Source organism: Dendropsophus ebraccatus, chromosome 2 (assembly GCF_027789765.1).
Source record: "Dendropsophus ebraccatus isolate aDenEbr1 chromosome 2, aDenEbr1.pat, whole genome shotgun sequence".
NCBI lineage: Eukaryota > Metazoa > Chordata > Amphibia > Anura > Hylidae > Dendropsophus > Dendropsophus ebraccatus.
Genome location: NC_091455.1, coordinates 128200208 through 128216416, shown reverse-complemented (window position 1 = coordinate 128216416; position 16209 = coordinate 128200208). Strand labels below are relative to the sequence as shown.

General features: G+C 40.2%; 1 protein-coding gene across 1 annotated transcript in view; it reads right to left on the bottom strand.

The window, feature by feature from the left end:
* The window catches only part of ADCY2 (adenylate cyclase 2), a 296028-nt gene that overhangs the window by 159980 nt on the left and 119839 nt on the right, over window positions 1–16209 (bottom strand). The window contains exon 3 of the mRNA XM_069959683.1: window positions 2425–2589. Coding sequence (XP_069815784.1) covers window positions 2425–2589 — 165 coding nt within the window. The remainder of the gene's footprint in view (window positions 1–2424; window positions 2590–16209) is intronic.

Below are 16209 nucleotides of genomic sequence, written 5' to 3'. Positions count from 1 at the left end.
AGTATGGAATGAACTGTTAGTCTCACCATGGGCAGCAACATAACAAAAGTTATGTTTGAACAGAATACCCCTTTACATTTTTTTTTTTAATTGATACCATTTTAAGGTACATTTCAGTTATGGATTAACTTGAATTAACTATTGCTAGGTAATGGAATAGAAATAACAAATAGCTATTTTTTCAGTAATTAGAGCAAATGTGTACTCTTTTTCTGATTTACTTACTTATAACAATAGCAGCACAATTCATAGGAAAATATATATTTTATATGTTGCAGCATTCCATGATCATAACTTTTGTATTTTTCCGATTATATAATTGAATGGGGGCTTGTTTCTTATAGAACAAATTACATTTCTACATAGTTGCAAAAAAATACATATGTCCATCAGATTTATACAACAATGTGAACACAAGTCAGATCTCTATTCCAATCATTTAAAAGTTGATATAAATTATTAGAATCCCTCTGTGCACACTAAAAAAGTTTTTTTTAAATGTGCGCACAAACATATTTTAGAAACACATAAATGTAGTGCATTATAAATAATAAAACAGACACATTTTCCCTTATTTTACTGTTGTATTTTGCTTTTATTTTACTGTGTGTAAAGCTAGCTTTATATTAATTGTTTTGGTGGGAAAAAGATTACTTTTTAATGCAAGGTAACATGTACAGTATATCATTCATAAGTTATTTATCTTCTGTCAGCTAGGGTCTTTTTGTTATGTCATAACTGTGTCAGGCTATGTTCACACAACGTTTTTTTTCAGCTCCGTTTAAAATTACGTCCGTTATTGAGTCTAAAATAGCGGACGTTTTTTAGCAGCCTGCCTCCCCTTTGTGCAATGACTGATGTTTGCACATTATTTTAGTTTTTCGTTTTTGGTTACTAATTGCCCTTTGGGTGTGTCTTAATTTAAAAGTCCATTGAATTTAATAGTAAAAACGGAGAAAGAACGGTTACAAAAGCAGAACTGTGTGTGAACAGCTAATAAAAAACGTCCACTGTTTGGAAAAGACGTCCAAAAATAATGTTCATGTTCATTATTTTGACGTCCGCGGCAAAAATGTCCGTTTTTCAATGCATAGTGTGCATTGGACGTCCGTCTTCCCATTGACTCCAATGCATTGTCATTGCAGTCAGTTAAATCGCGGCAAAAACGGACGTTTTTTTAAATAGTGAAATCAGACGTTTTTTCTCCATTTTTGACATTGTGTGAACATAGCCTCATACACAAAAAATTATTCCTTTTCATCTTCCCTCTGCGCCTGAATTTCATCATTTGACCTCTGCTGGGAGATGTGTTTTTAAAAAATGATTAACTCTAAGAAGAACATAAATAAAATAGACTATGTTCATTTTTAATTTTAAATTCTAATATTTAAAAGGTTTCACATACTAAGTGTCCTACAAGATGATAAAATAATATGTGACTACATATTTGACAGTATATATACTACAATGAATATGCAAATGAGATTGTTGAACGGCACCATGTATGGCTTATAGCTCAACTGGGTGCACTGGTTAGCCAGACTACAAGCTCCTCCACAATCCAAGCATGTGTCATCATGTCACTGGAAATAAAATGAAAATTTTTACAATTCAAAAACTGTTGAGACAAAAAATGTTTTTGTTTAGCTATTCACAATGAGGGAGATTTATCAAAGGGTATAAAATAGAGACTGGTGTAAACTGCTTATAGCAACCAATCACAGCTCAGTTTTCAGCTCTGGTAAAATGAAAGAGGAGCTGTGATTGGTTGCTGTGGGCCATAAATCTGGACCATAGAACTATAAATATAGAAGTAAGTGTACCAGAAACCATGGCTCATTAGTCCATAATATTTTAATTTTATTTTTATCTATGGATAAGTATGTTTGTTCCACACGTGCTTAAATTCACTTGCTTTCCTGACATTGCTTTGACCTTCCTCCTAAATAATTTCAGATTAGGCCCCCTTATTTACGTTTTTGATTTCTAACTTGCCTCCTAAACAATTTGATGGTTAAAGTACTGTAGTTTGGGTACGCTTAAGTTACTTTTCATCCTACATTTTATCGGTAAATGTGTAAGGCTAAGTTCACACAACATCCAAAAAAGGAAAAGGCGTTATTGCACCATTTTAATTGACTGCAATAAATTGCATTGAAGTCTATGGAATAATTGACATTTTTCCGCACAATATACTGAATGAGGTGTATTTTGAGGTGGACGTCATTTATTACACTCTGAAAAAGATGTCCGTCATTCCGTAAACTTCAATGCAATTTATTGAAGTTACTTAAAATAATGCAATAACGGATGTCTTTTTGAAAATAAAATCGGATGCCTTTTTCCTTTTTTATACATTGTGTGAACATAGCCTAATAAATTATCTCATATCACATTTTTAAAATGTTAAAGTGTATAACATACCTGCCAGACCAAGTATTCTGTTCCACCCTCAGAAGCAGTAGATAGGTATACACTCAAAAATACTGTATGCGATGAAGAAGTCAAAACACTGGTGATTACTGCATCCCTCATGTTGAATGGAAGCATGGTGTATACCACAAATATAATAAATAGGAAAAATGATACCTGTGCATAAAAAGAAAATAATTGCTATAAAATAGAAATAATATTTTAGTAGTAATCATTTTTAATATAAAAATATAGAATATGTTTGGAGAGAAAATAGGTGATTTTATTTAGGTTTTTTTATTTAGTTCAATTTTTTTTATTTTACTGCAAGTAGAGGTTAGAACACCATATGGAAACTACTAAGCAAAGTCTTTTAAAGCCTCCAACCATTTCCTGTTTCCCTGGAGTATAAATATAATGTATGCATAAACTCTCTTTTCAGACATCTGCTAGAGTAAAACCAAAGATGACATGCCGAGATTAGGAAATAGCTATTAAAAAGACAATTAATAGTGAAGTCACCATTAAGAACCTCACATGGTATTGTATAGTGCGGCAAAGTATGACAAGAAGTAATTAATAATTATCTTTTTGGTTATGCACACAACTGAGTAGTGCACAGAAACATAATATATAAAACATAATATGGTAATGTATCAATAAATGCCTTTTATATGTATGAGTAAGGTTCTCTTGCTACTAGTGATTCAGAGAAGCATTCAAAATCGCATTCTTACTTATCCACCAACATGAATCTTTATGCATTCTTTAAGACAAATAAATAAAATATCATTATGCTTTGATGTCATGAGGACATGTGACTATAATATGATTCTGGGTATTATATAATAGGATGAGAATAAAACGGCAGCAGAAGGATTCTAGAAGCCATTCCAAAATGATGCCCAAAGAATAGCAGAAGAAATAGATACTGCTTTGCAGTGTCCCAAGATCTCTCAAAAGTATTTTAACCTTGTTTAGCCTCACAGTAAGTTGTATGCTGCTGCCAAAAGGGGAAAATTCCCTAAATAGCAATAGGTGTACCAACATTTTTTAAATCCTTTGTTAGGCTATGTTCACACAGCACAGGGTACATACAATGGAAGTTGTTTGGAACTCAAAAACAACAGCCATTGTAGTGTGTATCAAACAGCGGCCGTTAATTTGAAAATTGCTTTAAAATCAATGTGCAACGGCCAGAGAGGCTACGTTCACACAGAGCAAAAGGGGCGGATTACGCGAGGAAATATTTCCGCCTGAAATCAACTGACACTGAATTCCGAGCTGAATATAAGCAGAATGCAAGCAGAATCCCTGCGCATTCAGCTAGGAAAGTGTTCAGCTCGTAATCAGCTCTTGACAAATTCAGCGCGGAATACTCGAGGAATCCGCGCTGAATCCGCATGCATTCAGCGCTGAAATTCAGCGAGTATTTGGCGAGTAAACTAGACTATACCAGAATATATACTAGAATCCCCCCCCTTTTTTCCCCATTTCCGCGCTGATTCAGCGCGTAATTTCCGCTTGTATTACGCTTGCAATCCGCGCTGATTACGCGCGTATTCCGCGCTGAAACAGAAAATTAGAGCCCCATTGGTTTGTATAGGCTTCCGCTAGCGGAAGAATGAACATGTTCATTCTTCTGGCGGAAAGCGGATTAGTTCAGTGCGGAAATTCCACTGTGTGAACTGCAGAGCAGAATTTCCATTCAACACAATGGAAATTAGCTCTGCACCTATTTTAACGGCTGAAATTTCAGCGCTGATTCAGCGCAGAAATTCAGCTGCTTTTGCTCTGTGTGAACGAGCCCAGATAATTAACAAGTCAATTATTTCCATGGCTGTAGCAATCAATGGCCGTTGTTCAATAAACAACCGCCATTGTTTTCTAGGAGAAGAACGGCTGAGCATCGGATGACGCTGCAGAGGGCGGCCGGCATTCGGAACAGTCGGAGCTGTTCGCCGGCCGGCCGAAGAAGACGTCACTGACTGAAGATCGGAGACGGGGGTCGGCACGTGACAGGTAATGTATAGCGCACCACACTTCCGGGTACACGGGTGGGGGTGGTGGGACACGGGGAAGGGGGCCATTTACAGACATAACATACATTACAAAGTTGTATAACTTTGTAATGTGTGTTATTCTGTGAATTATTCTTTACGGCCGCACTACCCCTTTAATGCCAACTGTAATGGTGGCCATGTCATGGCCTCTTAGCTACCACCTTCTCCTATCTGTGGTGTGCAGTGTCCCAACTCTGCGTCGCTGCCCTGCTCTCTATCTCAGCCTGGGTCCTTAAGGCCTTTGGGCCCAGCTACATGCAGCAGCATTTGTCCTCTCTTCATGCTGTATAGATCAGACCACAAGAGGGGGCACGAGCGCTCCCTTTCTGCACATGTGCTCTACCTGAACATCAAGGTCCTTTGGTCCTGCTAAGGTCTGTTCTATGCTTTTAACAGCCTCCTGTGCCTCGATTACTCTGCTACAGCGTTCCAGCACTCTCCGTCCTGGTTCCTTTGTTCCCACTGTGATGCTTTTGTGTCTTAGTGCCTACAGATTTGCCTGTACTCTCTATTTTGCAACTTGGGTGGCTACCACCCTTGCAATCTAGTCTGCTCAGACGTGTTCCGTTTGTCTCAAGGTCCTGGCATGTCCTTTGGGAAAGCTTATCTCCACCATCAGGAGTATCTTGTAAAGAACGGAGGATGCTTGGAGAATGCCCTTAGGGATAGACAGTCACATGGCACTACTGCTAGTGGACTTTTTGATCCTTGCAGTTTCACCCTCGTCATGCCATGATAATAGAGAGCATAGCATGTAGTGATTGAACTGACAGGTGTCACACCTTTGAGTTATCTCCCTAACACTCTGTAGGCAGCCGTACAAAAACAGTGCTATTTACACTGATCAATGCAAAAGCATTGCATTGATCAGTATAAGCTATGTAATAATTATAGTGCTTAAAAAAGCACTATATTGTAATCTGTAATCTTATTCCTCTTCTTCCAGCTTTTCTTCTGTGATTACTATAGCCCAAACTGCTTCGTGCACAGACTCAAACACAGTTGAACTGTGTTTCGAAGCCGTCAGCGGTGAGAGGTGTGCTAAGTTTCAATCGGATTTGGCATTTTTAAGAAATTTACGTTTAAAGACCCCTAATTTCCCATAGGAAATAATGGCCACACAGCACTAACAGCCAATCACACCACATATGCAAGTAGCTGAAATGTAGCAGCCAATAGAAACTTTCAGGTCTTGTCAGTCACTGCCTGACAAAATCCGTACAGTCACATGTCCACTATTGGCCAATAGAAGATGTCTGCAAGGGCACCTGATTGTATTTTCATGCCTATGTCATTAGTTTTATATGCCACAGTGGACATTTGTTACCTTTTTTTGCTGTTTTTCACAGATTGTCACTCCCTCTGCTGACCTGCCAAGGTCGTTGTTAAAGAATTTATAAAATGAAGAAGGAAGGTCCTTAATGATTTTTTGTCCCTGACAAAAGTAACATTGTCATGGTAAGCAAGCAATGTTCTTTACCATTATAAGCCTGCTGTGGATATTACTGTTAAGGAGTCGGTATCAAAGTTGTTCTTTAAGGGCAAGTACCAAATTAGCTCTAAAAGGGCCAACACCAAGGTTGCTCTTAAAGAGCTTAAAGAGGTGGCACCAAAGTCGCTCTTTAAGGGACGGTACCAAAGTCTCTCCTTAAGTGACCATACTAATATCACTCTTAAAGGGCCAGTACCAAAGTCACTCTTAAAAGGCTGGGGCCAAATTCACTTAAAGGGACAATACATAAGTCGCAGTGGCTCCTGAACTTGGATAAAGCTCTAAGCTTGTCTGGAAAACATGGATACAGCCAATGACTATATACATGTTTTCTACATAGCCTTAGGGCTTTATCCAACTTCAGCAGCCACAGCTAATCAAATGGTGAAAGTTCGGGTTCAGATGGACTCGAGCATGCTTGAGGTTCGCTCATCTCTATATAAAAGTGTACTTATCAGCTACTTTATGTTCTGCAGGAAATGTTTTCTTTCCAGCCAGACACAGAGCTCTCTGCTGCCTCTCTCTCCAAGAATGGAATTGTTCAGAGCAGGAGTGGTTTTCTATGGAAATTTGCTGCTGTTCTGGACAGGTTCTATAGTGACAAAAGGCGACAATGTCGGCACTGCCCCAGTATTCAGAAACAAGTATAAGGACCTCCGCGTGACGCTCCCCTCTGTGATGACACTCAACCACTTGTGGTGCTCTGCTATGAAAGTCCCACAATATCTTCACAATAGAGAATATGATGAAGGCGGCACTCACCAGTATCAGTAAAAGATGCTTTATTAGGACAGTAAGGGCATCAGCAACAGGTGCTTTCCACAAAGATTACATTATTCTCGGACAGAGGTGGCAGCAGAGAGCACTGTTTCAGATTGAAAAGACACAGGGCAGGGCATACAGCAAGTGAAAAGTATAAAAAGACTTGAGATTTTTAAATAGAAATACAGTGGTGCCTCGGTTCTCACACTTAATTGGTTCAGGAAGGCAGTTTGAGAACCAAGCAGTCTGAGAACCGAGCACTGTTTTTTTCCATAGGAAATAACGTAAATGGGTTTAATTCCAGCACTAACCAAAAATTACATAAAATATTCATTTATTACATTGAAAAGTGCCCAGTTTAATCACTACAGGATATTACAGAACAGTACTTTACTGTACAGGACATTATACACAAGAAATATTCAACAAAACCAGCAATTATAGTACAGTAGTCACTAACTCCTCACTCATCCTTTACTGTATAGAGTCCCCCCATCCCAGCACTGTAAAGTATAAGAGATGGTAGTGCACTGACTGTACTACTACTGTACTGTATATGCACTTCCACAATCTTATACAGTACTGTACTGTATGTGAAGTCTCTCCATTGCTAAACTCACCAGGTACAACCCACGATCCACGCTCAGAAAAACGTTCAGATACAGAGCAAAGTTTAAATTCTGAACGTTACTTCCAGGTAAATTTACATTCGAATACCGCGGTGTTACTGTACTTCAAGACTGGGTGCCTGAAAAGTGTTTGAGAACCAAAGCAAACTTTCCTTGAATATACTGGATGGATATCACGACTTTGGCTATTTGGAATAGTGCAATGATACTGTGCATGTATTCCCTTCTAAAACTACTTATTGCAGTTCCGACCCCCACAACATTGTTGGAGTATTGTTGCTTTATAGCTATATATTTTAGGTATACTTTGTTCCGAAAAGGTTCCCATACACTATAGACTTATGACGGCTCTACCCGCCATTTATATGGCTCTCCTGACCGCCCACCGTCAGGGGTGGGGTGTGATGAAAATTCACTCCCCAACCTCTTTGTTTCGCGAGAGATAAGCCGTAGTCAGAGGTCTCTGCTGTGCCTTACCCCGCTATAGAGAATACAGGAAAGCTCAGCCATTCTGAAGATGGGGAGGATGAGGGCCAGGAGAGATAAGTATATAATATTTACTGGGGGCGGTGGGGTTAACTAGCATAGGGACTACCTCCTGGGGTTATAGGATACCTACATGGGGGATTACCTACATGATACTATTTACTGGAGGGCTAACTATCAGGGGGATGCCTACATGGGAGATTAATGCCTCACTGTGAGTATCTGAATATGGTTTTGTTCACACAACGTCAAAAATAGAGAAAAGGCGGCTGATTTCGATATTTAAAAAAACGTCTGTTATTGCTCCAATTTAACTGACTGCAATGCAATGCATTGAAGTCAAAGGAAAGATGGACGTCCAATGCACACAATGTATTCAATAACGGACGTTTTTACCGCGGACGTCAAAATAATGAACATGATCATTATTTTCGGATTACTTTTGCAAACAGCGGATGTTTTTTATTAGTTGTTCACGCACAGTTTTTGTTTTGTCACTGTTCTTTCTCAGTTTTTACTATTAAATTCAATGGACTTTTCAGCTGCAAAAACGTTGTGTGAACATAGCCTATAGGAGGATATTGTCTGCGTATAGTATAGGATTTTATTCTGTAACAGTGTGGTGGTAATGGCTGTGGTCATGGTGTGCTGGAATATTTGTATACTAGTATTATAGGTAATCCTGCTTTTAGTATACAGTAGCAGCATAGTGGATACCATTGTAACAAATCTAACCCACTTACTGCAACTAATACCCATAGTGCAAAATGACCTACACTGCAGGAGTCCTGGTGCGATTATCGCAGGTGCCTAGCAGTTACATTGGGTATCAGTAGTTTCTGCTTTTTTTTACTGCCGTTGCATGAGTTATTACAATGGAGCCCTCAGAGACTCACATAGGGGCCCACTAAAACCTAAAGTTGGACCAGTTCATTGTCGTACCTCTCTCCAGCCAACGGTGAACAAATTGCCTTCTATTATAACTAAATATTTAACATTTTTAACTTCTTATTCCAGAACAGCTGCTGCCATTTATCTGCATCCCAGTTCCTGTTTCCATGCATAGTTGGCTCTCTACTAGGGATGGTCCGAACCTGCCGAGGTTCAGGTTCGTACGAAACTAAACTCTCGGCAATGATTCCCGCTGTCTTCCACCTCCGTGGAGAGGGTGGATACAGCCGGAGGACCACCTTGAAAACTGGGATACAGCCTATGGTTATGGCTGTGTCCCAGTTTTCCAGGCGGTCCTCCGGCTGTAACCACGCTCTCCACGGAGGTGGAAGACAGCAGGAATCATTGCCGAGAGTTCAGGTTCGGACCATCCCTACTCTCTACCTGTAACACGTGGCCACGAGGTTATGTGGGGGGGGAATGCTGGCAGGGAATCCCTGTCTTAAAGAGTCACTGTTAAATTGTTTTTCTTTTCTGCAGAAATCAATAGTGATTTTAAGAAACTTTGTAATTGGGTTTATTAGGCAAATATGCCATTATCTGCATTCAAAAAGACTTCCCAGGTCCCCCCTCCCTCCTCTTTTCCATTCACTGCACAATAAATTGTGACTTGTTGCATCAGACACTACCCTGTCTGTTCTATAGAGAGGGGAGGGGAAGGAGGGAGATGAGTCAGCAGCAGAGAGCAGAGAACAGAGAACAAAGGATTAGACAGTCAGGAGCTCCATTAAAGCTGTATTCAGAGGTAGGAGAGGTCAGTGCTTACTGTCAGAGGAGAGAGCCCAGTGATGTAACTGTAAATTAACTCTTTGTTGTCCTGTTCTCATCTTCCTCCACCCCTCTCCATACACAATGATGAAGACAGTGGGGGAGAGCTTCAAACTGCTTTTTTGTGATAAATGCAAAAAAAAAATTAAAGAAAAATTAAACAACAGTGACACTTTAAGCTTAGCAAAAAGCGCTCAGTGTACGGCCGACACAGAGCCGCATGGATGTACCCTTCCCACTGCGTTTGCTAGCTCCTGTGACTACATAGGGAATGCGCTGTATGGTCCAGCCCCTGGATGAGAGATATTACATTAGAAACACCTAACTGATGGTAACCGTTCTGCTTACTTATGCTCATGGAAATAGTCTGTGCAAGAAACTAAGCATCATACAAGGTATCCAGATGTTTCCTATCAAATAAGCTACTCTCACTATGTTATGAAGTGCTGTCTTTTGGTACTAATGCAAATAACTGCAAATAACAAAAAAGTGTAATACTGAATATTAACACTGTAAATATGTTCACCGTAGCAGGAGTTTTCTGATCCCAGTCTATGATTTATAGTTGGCTTTGTTACCACAGTGAAGGTATGGAATTTTGTGGTAATTATTCCATGAACGTCTGTTCAGACTTTGCCAAACAGCAAATGGGTATATCCATGTCCCATTTATTTTTGCCACTTATAAACTCTTGGTCTGGTGGACATTTTCCCATTTCAAAAGGCAAGAGGTGTCTTTTATCTGCTGCACTGTTTCCATGGCCGAACACTGAATCTACAGTTCTCAGCATTGCTGTTGTTTTGTGCTTCTTCAAAAAAGCACATTCTTGAAACGGCAAACTGCTTTGAAATCTTAGCCTGGGGGAGACCTTGCTGATGCAGTATATATACCTTGTGTCTTTAGTCTTGTGTGCTCAGTCTTGCTATGATGTGTGACCTATGACATGAAACTGTTTTCCACAACCCCACATTTGTAGTAGGGAATGTTTTTTTCCCCATAAAGTTTTAGGCTATGTTCACACAATGTACTCATTGATGAAATTACTAGTTAATGAAATGAATACAATCCCATTGATTTCAAAGGAACAACAGCTGTAGTGTATAGAAACTGTACACACTAAGGTCGTTGTTCACTGAGGTCGCAGAAAACAATTGACATGTCTATTTTCTACAGCCTTAGTTTGATGAACAGCAGCCGTAGAAAAAAGGGTGTGCACACAGTGTAAAGTATGTCTCCCGACCCTACTTTACACTGTGGTCTATGGCAAATTGAATTGCGGGCACAATAGTTCCTACTGCCGATACTGCAGTATCAGCTGTAGGAACATGCTACATGCTGGTCGGTCCCTGCACTGTAATACAATGGACGTTGTTAACAGCGTGTGAGCAAAGCGTCAGCTCTGCTACATCATCAGCTAGTATGGAATATATATTGGGGTGATGTGATGCAAAATCAGTGAAAAAAACAGTCCTGTGTTTATTGTGCAATAGTAATGACAGCAGTAGGCAAAAACAAAAGCTAAGGAGGTGAGTACACAATCAGGGAGATGCATGCATGATGCATGTAGTTTTCTGGCCAGCGCCATCTTAGATATAGATCAGCTTAGGAATGGCAGCTGCTAGAAACACAGGAGACAGCTCAAAATACTCAGCGAGACTTGGTGAGTAAGACCAACTAGCATTTCATTTTCTACCTCATAGTTGATAACCCCTTTAATCCAGTTACTAAAACAATGTCAAAAGTAAGTCAAAATAATAATCAAATATTATACATTTATTTTAACAAAATAAATAAAATTATCACTCTATTCACTACAACATTTAAAAGTATTAATCATATATTAATATCTAGCCCTTTCTAAATGTGGTCATAGTGGTTTTCTATTGATAAAGAAACCAGAATGTCTCTTTTTTTCTTTTGTTCAATTTTCGGAATTAATAATGCATGCACCACTTCACTGTAATTTTATAATTGTAATGTTCAAGCTCATTCTTTCCTGCCTTTGATAACACAGTACTCCTCCTAACCCATTTGTTAGAATACTTTATCAAATAATACATTGTCTTGGATATATTCATTTATGATGTCACCTTCAATTTCACATGACTTTCACACTTACAAAAAAAGTAGGGGATAAAACACCATAGATTAACCTCTTAAGGACATAAGACGTACGACATAAGACGTCATATGTCCCCAGGAGGTGGTCAGAGCGGGGCCCCCGCTCTGAACCGCCACAATCCCGGGTGCCGCGTGTAGCCCGGGACAGCGGCTATTAGCCGGCACGGTCCGATCGCCGTGCCCACTAATAAGGTAATCGGAGGCAGCTGTCAAAGTTGACAGCTGCCTCCGATTACCGGAGGCAGCCGTTCCCTGGTGTCCAGTGGGGGAGATCGCTCCTCCAGGACGTTGTCCCGGAGGAGCGATCTCCGTGTGTGGTGCCGGCCGGGGTCCGCTCCAAGATGGCGCCGACCCCGACACAGCAGCCGAAAGCAAACGAGTGCCGATCTCATTGATTTTGCTGTATAAGTATACAGCAAAGATCTCAATGAGAAATCAAAGTGTATATACTAGAAGTCCCCCAAGGGGGGCTTCTAGTATATGTGTAAAAAAAAAAGTGTTGTTATTAATAAAAAGCCCCCTCCCCTAATAAAAGTCAGAATCACCCCCCTTTTCCCATGTTTTAAATAAAAGTAAATAAATAAATAAATAAACATGTTTGATATCGCTGCGTGTGTAACCGCCGGAACTATTAATTAATCACATTACTGATCTCGCACGATAAACGGCGTAAGAGCAGAAAAAATCCCACAGTGCAAAATTGCGAATTTTTGGTAACATCAAATCCAGAAAAAATTTAATAAAAAGCGATCAAAAAGTCGTATATGCGCAATCAAGGTACCGACAAAAACATCATGGCGCAAAAAATAACACCTCACTCAGCCCCATAGACCAAAGGATAAAAGCGTTATAAGTATGGGAATGAAGTGATTTTAACCCTTTAAGGACAGAGCCAATTGCGATTTTTGCGTTTTCGGTTTTTCCTCCTTGTGCTTAAAAGGCCATAGCAGTTGCATTTTTCCACCTAGCGACCCACATGAGCCCTTATTTTTTGCATCACTAATTGTACTTTGCAATGACAGGCTGAATTTTTGCATAAAGTACACTGCGAAACCAGAAAAAAATTCAAAGTGTGGGGAAATTGAAAAAAAAACACGCATTTTGTTTATTTGGGGGAAATGTGTTTTTACGCCATTCGCCCTGGGGTAAAACTGACTTGTTATATATGTTCCTCAAGTCGTTACGATTAAAACGATATGTAACATGTATAACTTATATTGTATCTGATGGCCTGTAAAAAATTTAAATGATTGTCAACAAATATACGTCACTTAAAATCGCTCCATTCCCAGGCTTATAGCGCTTTTATCCTTTGGTCTATGGGGCTGTGTGAGGTGTCATTTTTTGCGCCATAAAGTTTATTTTCTATCGGTACCTTGATTGCGCATATATACGACTTTTTGATCGCTTTTTATTACAATTTTTCTGGATTTGATGCGACCAAAAATGCGCAATTTTGCACTTTGGGATTTTTTTGCGCTGACGCCGTTTACCGTGTGAGATCAGGAATGTGATTAATTAATAGTTCGGGCGATTACGCACGCGGCGATAGCAAACATGTTTGTTTATGTATTTATTTATTTACTTTTATTTATAACCTGGGAAAAGGGGGGTGATTCAGACTTTTATTAGGGGAGGGGGCTTTTCACTATTAACAACACTTTTTTTTTTACTTTTACACTTATACTAGAAGCCCCTCTGGGGGACTTCTAGTATAAGTGCTTTGATCTCTCATTGAGATCTCTGCAGCATAGATATGCTGCAGAGATCCATGAGATCGGCACTCGTTTGCTTTCAGCTGCTGCAGCCGGAAACAAATGAGTGCCGAGCCGAGGACGGCGCCATCTTGGACGCGTCCCCGGCCGGCTTCAGTTACGGAGATCGCTCCTCCGGGATAAGATCCCGGAGGAGCGATCTCCTCCACTAGACACCAGGGAACGGCTGAATCCGGTAATCGGATGCAGCTGTCATGTTTGACAGCTGCATCTGATTACTGTATTAGCGGGCACGGCGATCGGACCGTGCCCGCTAATACCTACGGTCCCGGGCTACTCGCGGCACCCGGGATCGGCGCGGTTCAGAGCGGGGTCGCCGCGCGGCCCCGCTCTGAACTTCCTTACCGGCATCAGGGCGTAAATTTACGCCCGATGTCGTTAAGGGGTTAAGGAACATATATTTGTTAACAATGGTTTGAATTTTTTACAAGCCATCAGATAAAAGAAAAGTTATACATGTTATATATCATTGTAATCGTAACAACTTGAGAAACATGCATAACAAGCAGTTTTAACAGTTTTAACCCAGGGTGAATGGTGTAAAAACAAATACCCCCCAAATAAAAAAAATGCGTTTTTTTGTTCAATTTCACAACGCATTGAATTTTTTCCTGGTTTTGCAGTGTACTTTATGCAAAAATTCAGCCTGTCATTGCAAAGTACAATTAGTGACGCAAAAAATAAGGGCTCATGTGGGTCTCTAGGTGGAAAAATGCAAGTGCTATGGCCTTTTAAACACAAGGAGGAAAAAACAAAAACGCAAAAATGAAAATTGGCTCATTCCTCAAGAGGTTAAGCGATCTTTAAACAATCACAATAACGATTTTTTTAATTTTTCTCTTTGTCTAAATGCTGATCGTTATAAAAATCAAATTGTTGCTTCAAAATCATTAAACAATCAATTGAGCGAATTATCGCTTCATGTAAACACACCATAAACCAGAATAATGTACCTACAGCCATCGTTGTACTGATGGGCGGCCAAACAGTGAAATGACGGACGTCACTGTGAACTAAAATGATGGACATCATTTTTCCTTTTCAAAAATGGTGAGGAAAAGCCATAGTGTGAACATAGACCATGTATATAAGGCAGATTATAAACTTCCACTGACTTTCAGCTAACATCTGTCCGCTGGTGATTTGCAAAAAAAGAAAAAAAAATACTGTGGCGTTTTTAATGGTTTTAAGGGGCAGTGTGAAGCAAGCCTAAATGCTGCTGTGTATGTGCTTTAGAATTTAATGAGGTTAAAAGCGGTACTGTTTGCATTGGATATAACAGTTTTCCAAAACGCATAATTTTAATTAACCCCTTAAGGACAGAGCCTGAAATGGCCTTAAGGGCTGGGCCAATTGTCACTTTAGCGGTTTTGTTTTTTCCTCCTCACCTTCTAAGACCCATAACGCTTTCATTTTTCCACCTACAGGGCCATGTGAGGGCTTGTTTTTTTCAGGAGCAGCTGTACTTTTTAATGGCATCTTTCAATCTGCCATAAAATGAATGACAGAAAAAACACAAGGCAGAGCGCCTCATAGCGTGACACCATACATAAAAGTGGCAATGGGCCTGATAACAAAACACACAGGTTTAAGCTCACCTGGTGTAGTTGTGATAAGCCACAACTACTATACAGCGTGTCAAGGAAGCCGATAGAATGGTCGCTGCTGAGGACTCTCACCCGCAGACTCTAGGTGTGCGTAATCATAACATAAATAGGGAAATACCACCATTAGATTTTGGATTTTGAAATTCATAGCAACAGTGACACTTTTATGACCAAGCTCATTTTTTAAAATCTAACCTGTCTCATTTTATGTGGTTATAGCTCTGTGACGCTTTATTGTATGGTAGCGATTCTGAGACTGTGTTTTTTCATGACATGACTTTATGTTACTGGCAAAATTTAGTCACTACCTTAAGTGTTTTTTTTTTTGTGAAAAAATCAAAAAAATTTGAATTTTTCCCTGCTACTCACTTTTTGCATTATGATTTCTCTATACAGGTGAGGGCTATGTTCACGCGCTGTATAAGACAAGCCGTTCCATGACTTGGCGGGGTCAATGAACGGCCAGTCTCAGAAAAGATCATCTTGGCCGGTACTGCTTTCGTGGCCGGACGCATCCGTGTGTGCACCCATCAGAACTCTCCACTGCACACAATGGAGCGTGAGGTCGGAGCAGAAAAGTGACATGTCAGTTTCTCGCTGCGCCGCTAGGGTTCCCAGATGGAGTATATACTATGGACATGATTACCGCGGAACTTGTGAAAATTTTGCAGTTTATTTTATATCATACATCATGTTGCTTGTTCCAGTCAAAAGTGATCTTTTATCATCTGGGGATTGTGCTACCTGGTTGGGGCTTCACGACCACAGCGCCATTAAGCCCCGCCCACACAATCACTGTAGCTCCGCCCCATCATGACATAATCAGAGCATAGGCCTGCCCCTCAGTAGCCATTGGAAGGGCAAGCCTCAGCTGCCGTTGGAGTGGGCCGACCTAGTGGGGGTGGGGCCTATACCTGTAGGCTTGGCCTATGCGTCAATGACATCAATTGGGCAGGGCTAAGTGGCTGTGTGGGCATAGCGAAGCCCCGCCCAGGTAGCACAATATGCAGATCACTTTTTACTGGAACAAGCACCATGATCTATGATATAAAATAAGGTATGAAAACTGCAAAATTTACCCTTTACACCTGTGTAGAGAAGTCATAATGCAAAAAGTGGGTGACAGTGTCACTTTAAATATTA